The sequence below is a fragment of the Sinocyclocheilus grahami genome, unplaced genomic scaffold, assembly GCF_001515645.1.
Source record: "Sinocyclocheilus grahami isolate Dianchi unplaced genomic scaffold, SAMN03320097.WGS_v1.1 scaffold16.1, whole genome shotgun sequence".
In the NCBI taxonomy this organism is placed as follows: domain Eukaryota; kingdom Metazoa; phylum Chordata; class Actinopteri; order Cypriniformes; family Cyprinidae; genus Sinocyclocheilus; species Sinocyclocheilus grahami.
The window spans coordinates 843,677-849,155 of NW_015505195.1; the positions used below are offsets into that span (position 1 = coordinate 843,677).

General features: G+C 36.1%; 1 protein-coding gene across 1 annotated transcript in view; it reads right to left on the reverse strand.

Annotated features, from left to right (window-relative positions):
- Positions 1 to 3,497, reverse strand: part of LOC107603218 (breast cancer anti-estrogen resistance protein 3-like) — a 60,106-nt gene extending 56,609 nt beyond the window's left edge. Inside the window, exon 1 of the mRNA XM_016295963.1 lies at positions 3,173 to 3,497. Within this exon, the coding sequence (XP_016151449.1) occupies positions 3,173 to 3,284 (112 nt within the window). The 5' untranslated portion in view covers positions 3,285 to 3,497. The remainder of the gene's footprint in view (positions 1 to 3,172) is intronic.
- Positions 3,498 to 5,479: the final 1,982 nt, after the last annotated feature.

Consider the following 5,479-nt stretch of genomic DNA (forward strand, 5'->3'; position numbering starts at 1 on the left):
AGAACAGCAAAAAAAAAAAAAGAGGGGGGGGGGGGGGGAGAGTCATAATTTACTGACTTTCAAGTCATGTCAAACCTGTATGTTTCTCTTTCTTCAAGGATATATGTATATATACACATATTTGTATGTAGTATAAGTTTTGAAAACAGCTGTTACAAACAGCTTGCTGTCTTCTCATGACATGAACAAGATTTTTTTCACAGGGCTGCAGCAGTGGAGATTTAACCCTCTTTGCTCTGAGGAAGGTGGTCTATAAAACTGAATGTTTAACATTTGCATTTCTCACAGGATGTAAGGACTACAGAAGTTGAATGGAGAGGTTTTAGAATGGGCTGTTAAAGGTGTCGAACCCAGTTTAATCAGACCACCTATTGAGTCCTCAAACAACCAAACCATTTCAGGAAAACAATAGTTATTGTCCTCAAGTACGGGACCATGTCAGTAGAGACCAGATGTCTTTTAACCACTGACAGGATACTAAGTTTTCAGACTACTTAAAGCTTTTGCTTGTGCTGTAACCCTTTGTAAGTTTGTGTTACAGTGTCCCCACGCCTCTCTGGGCGGATTATTAATTGTTGTTACCTGGACTGATGCAATCACTAAGTTGCCGATTTTGTGTCATATCCCTGTTTGTGTTCTGAGCCTGTTTTCAGATTGTTAGATCTGTTTGTGTTTCCATATTGGTGTTTACTTTGTTTTTTCCCTGCGTTTAATAAAAACCTGTATTTGGACCCAAACCCCTGTTTACACGGTGTTTTCCTAACCGCGCCGTGACATACAGACTGCTTGTTTTGTAATATTAAATAACCCTTGCATTTGTTCAAAAAAGCTGTTCAGGACTATTCCTACTGGTTACAAAACATAAAGGCCAAATTTAATCGCTAAGTCGCTGATCCAAGACATCCAATTCAACTGCCCATTTTCTAAAGTGTCAGAGTCTCTATAGCAATGGAGTTGAGGCAGTATATTATACCTGGGAAACGAGCCTCGGCCTGTCAGCCCACTGTTCGTATGTGTGTGTGTCTTAACATGCTTTTTAAGGACTTAATTACATGCAATGGAGGGGTGCCCCCATGCAATGCTGACTGCCGGGATTGTGGGATAGGCAAAAGAGTTTATAATCACCTGGCAGCTCCTGCACACAGCAGCGTGTGTCTGTTCCTCCTCTACATAGACACGTGTCTGTGTGTCTGTTTGACTGAAGGGTAGGGGTGGGAGTGTTACCAGATTTTGCTAAAAAAAAAACAAGCCTAGAAAAAGGGACCTGCCTCACTAAAATAAGCAACAAGTCAGTTTTTTGTGCTCTTGGTGGTGGGTGGCTGGTGGTAATAGATTAAGGAGAATTGCTTATTTCATTGATTTTATTTATTATAGAACAAACTAGTTAAATTATTCTTTTGTATCTTAACACAAAATTTTTAAATATTAATACGGTACTAAAAAAAATACTTTTACAAAAAAAAAATGAATACAAAATGAATTTTATGAATACAACTGGCCATCTAGATCAGATGGGCAAAAGGCTTTTTTTTCTTGTAAACTATGGCAATTAATGCTACAATGTAAAGTGTGGCTCGAATAGCAGATGGAATTTTTTTTTCATGGTGTTTGGACACACTTTATTGTACTATGTGTGGCAAGCGCTATCAACCCCAAATACGTGACTATTTTGTAAATAAACCCCATAAGAACAACCCGCAACTGCCCATATTTATTTTGTTTATTTATTTATTTAACTTTATTATGACAACTATGACAAGGCCAAATAAGTATGTTGTTTCAAAGTAGCTTTACAAAAATTGTTACAATGAATCTGGCAAGGAAAAAGATGTTTGCAATGAATGTACTTGTGCTAATTATTGTCTAGTTATAGTATAATATGTAATCCAACTTGTGCTAATTATTGTCTAGTTATAGTATAATATGTAATCCAACTCGTGTTCACTGAATAAATTAAATTATACAATTAATGTTAGTAAAGCAATGTTTAAACTGTAAGGATAATGATTAGTTTAGTTTTTCAAGTCCATGCTAAAATAAGCAGACATGGCAACTGTCTTGGCAAGGATGTCTTTGTGTATGAGTGTATGGAAGCAAGTCCATTCATGACTCACTATCAGTACTGACAGTAAATGCTTCTTATGTGTCTGAGTGTTCTAGGATGAGCTATTATCTCAATAGTTTCGGCACGCTGATTAGATGCATATCACTTTCAAGGCTTTGAGATGACTCCTTGAAGATCTTGAGGATAGCATAATTATGTTTGTCACAGTTTAAAATTCTTCACCAAGCTGAGCTGGCATCGCTTATATATAGACACTACCATTACACACACACAATACTCCACAAGGAGATCCGTCCCACACTCCAATGCTTAGTTTTGTGAAATAACCCCTGTTGATTTGACCCCATATGCATGTGTCCCTGAGCGTATTGTGCCTGCAGCCTTGTGCTGACCATTCTCCCACCCTACATATAGCCTTGCTGTGATTAATGAAGCTCTTCAGTGTCGGGCTCTATGCATTGGACAGACACAGTCACAGGCTGTCCAGTACAAGCAGGGCTACGGAACAGCAGACTCAGCCCAGCTAGAGAAAACATCCACAAAGAGATAAGCTCTTGCTTCTGTTTTCACCACTGTGGTTTATGAGGAGGTGTGTGCATGGAGAGAGAAACTTTCAAATTTTTTTGTTTTAATCCTTGAGTTTAATGATTCTGTTACACCTTTTGTATTTTAAAAATCCCATAAAAGTGGCAGAAGGCAAGTCAGTTGTCACCCCAAGCAGCTATTGTCTATGTAGGCAACAGACATACAAGTAAAGCTTGTACCTACATACCGTTCAAAAGTTTTAAGTTAATAAGATTTTATTCATTTATTTATTAGATTAGATTTCTGATAGATCATGTGACACCTAAGACTGGAGTAATGGCTTCTGAAAATTTAGCTTTGCCATCACAGGAATAAACTACATTTTAAAATACATTTAAATAGAAAACAGTTATTTTAAATTCTAATACGTTTGCACAATATTACGGTTTTTACTGTATTTTTTGATCAAATAAATCCAGCCTTGGTGAGCATAAAATACTTCTTTCAAAAACATTGAAAAATCTTACCAACCCCAAACATTTAAATGGTAGTGTACCTCAGTGGGAAAAGACCGAGACTAACCTCTTTTTGTTTCACGCTCTCGCAGCACTTGGATACTGGAGAGAATGTGAATGCGATGGAGACGACTTTGGACACCCAAGCCCAACAGATCCATCTCTGTAAGGTGTAACATGTCCTAAAGAGAGACAAAAACAAAGCGATGAAGTGGTTTAAACGTGTGGTGAGAATGACAAGGGCTAGAACTAATGGCCATTTATCATTTACACACAAAAACAAACATCACAATACGGTTTAAGCTAGCAGTGTCATTATGGCCCATGCCTCGCCACTCCTCAAAGTCCAGCCTTGTGTGGCTTTCAAAACAATACATTCCTTCTGCTTCTGACACAACAAAAACGCACGGCTATGTTTTAGATGGCGTCTCTGCTTTCATTGCTCCCGGCATGACAAAACAAGAACCGTTTAATTGAAGGCTGTGTGCTATTTTCTGCTATGTAGAATTTACAGTGCACAGCATATTGGGTTATTTGGGACTGCCCATATTTTGTCAATGCAACTAAAATCGGTCTGCTCAGATTTGTGGCTGCATTCCAGTTTGCATACTATCCATCATAAATATGCAAGAATTGAATTTGTTTGTGTCTAGCTGTTTCTGTGGATTGCATATATTAGAATGTATCCTTTCATGAAAATGTCAAACATATCGGTACACAGAAAAACAAAATTGTGTAGAATTTTTTTTTTACTCAGAAATTGCTAGTAAATTTCACAATTTATTACAAAGAAAAAGCATGTAACATTTAATTAAACATGAAATTTTGAAGTAGAAAGACATCCTTGAGTTTAATGATTCTGTTACACCTTTTGTATTTTAAAAATCCCATAAAAGTGGCAGAAGGCAAGTCAGTTGTCACCCCAAGCAGCTATTGTCTATGTAGGCAACAGACATACAAGTAAAGCTTGTACCTACATACCGTTCAAAAGTTTTAAGTTAATAAGATTTTATTCATTTATTTATTAGATTAGATTTCTGATAGATCATGTGACACCTAAGACTGGAGTAATGGCTTCTGAAAATTCAGCTTTGCCATCACAGGAATAAACTACATTTTAAAATACATTTAAATAGTTATTTTAAATTCTAATACGTTTGCACAATATTACGGTTTTTACTGTATTTTTTGATCAAATAAATCCAGCCTTGGTGAGCATAAAATACTTCTTTCAAAAACATTGAAAAATCTTACCAACCCCAAACATTTAAATGGTAGTGTACCTCAGTGGGAAAAGACCGAGACTAACCTCTTTTTGTTTCACGCTCTCGCAGCACTTGGATACTGGAGAGAATGTGAATGCGATGGAGACGACTTTGGACACCCAAGCCCAACAGATCCATCTCTGTAAGGTGTAACATGTCCTAAAGAGAGACAAAAACAAAGTGATGAAGTGGTTTAAACGTGTGGTGAGAATGACAAGGGCTAGAACTAATGGCCATTTATCATTTACACACAAAAACAAACATCACAATACGGTTTAAGCTAGCAGTGTCATTATGGCCCATGCCTCGCCACTCCTCAAAGTCCAGCCTTGTGTGGCTTTCAAAACAATACATTCCTTCTGCTTCTGACACAACAAAAACGCACGGCTATGTTTTAGATGGCGTCTCTGCTTTCATTGTTCCCGGCATGACAAAACAAGAACCGTTTAATTGAAGGCTGTGTGCTATTTTCTGCTATGTAGAATTTACAGTGCACAGCATATTGGGTTATTTGGGACTGCCCATATTTTGTCAATGCAACTAAAATCGGTCTGCTCAGATTTGTGGCTGCATTCCAGTTTGCATACTATCCATCATAAATATGCAAGAATTGAATTTGTTTGTGTCTAGCTGTTTCTGTGGATTGCATATATTAGAATGTATCCTTTCATGAAAATGTCAAACATATCGGTACACAGAAAAACAAAATTGTGTAGAATTTTTTTTTTACTCAGAAATTGCTAGTAAATTTCACAATTTATTACAAAGAAAAAGCATGTAACATTTAATTAAACATGAAATTTTGAAGTAGAAAGACGGAAAACTTTCAAATAAGTTTTTTTTTACTTGTAAAGTTTTCTTAAATAATTTGTTTTATTTACAACTTCTCTGTTTTTACATCGGTAAATATTATTTTTTAGAAGATCTCAAAATTAATATCCACTTTCATGCTGCAAATCATAATGTTGTGATGACTGAATATACTTATAGCATTTAAAATGACCAATTAAAAGTTTTAGTATTTCATTTTTAATTAAGGCAAAAGAGCAAATACATTTAATAAGCTAAAAAAATGAAATTTTTTATAATCATGTCCTGGTAATCTTAGT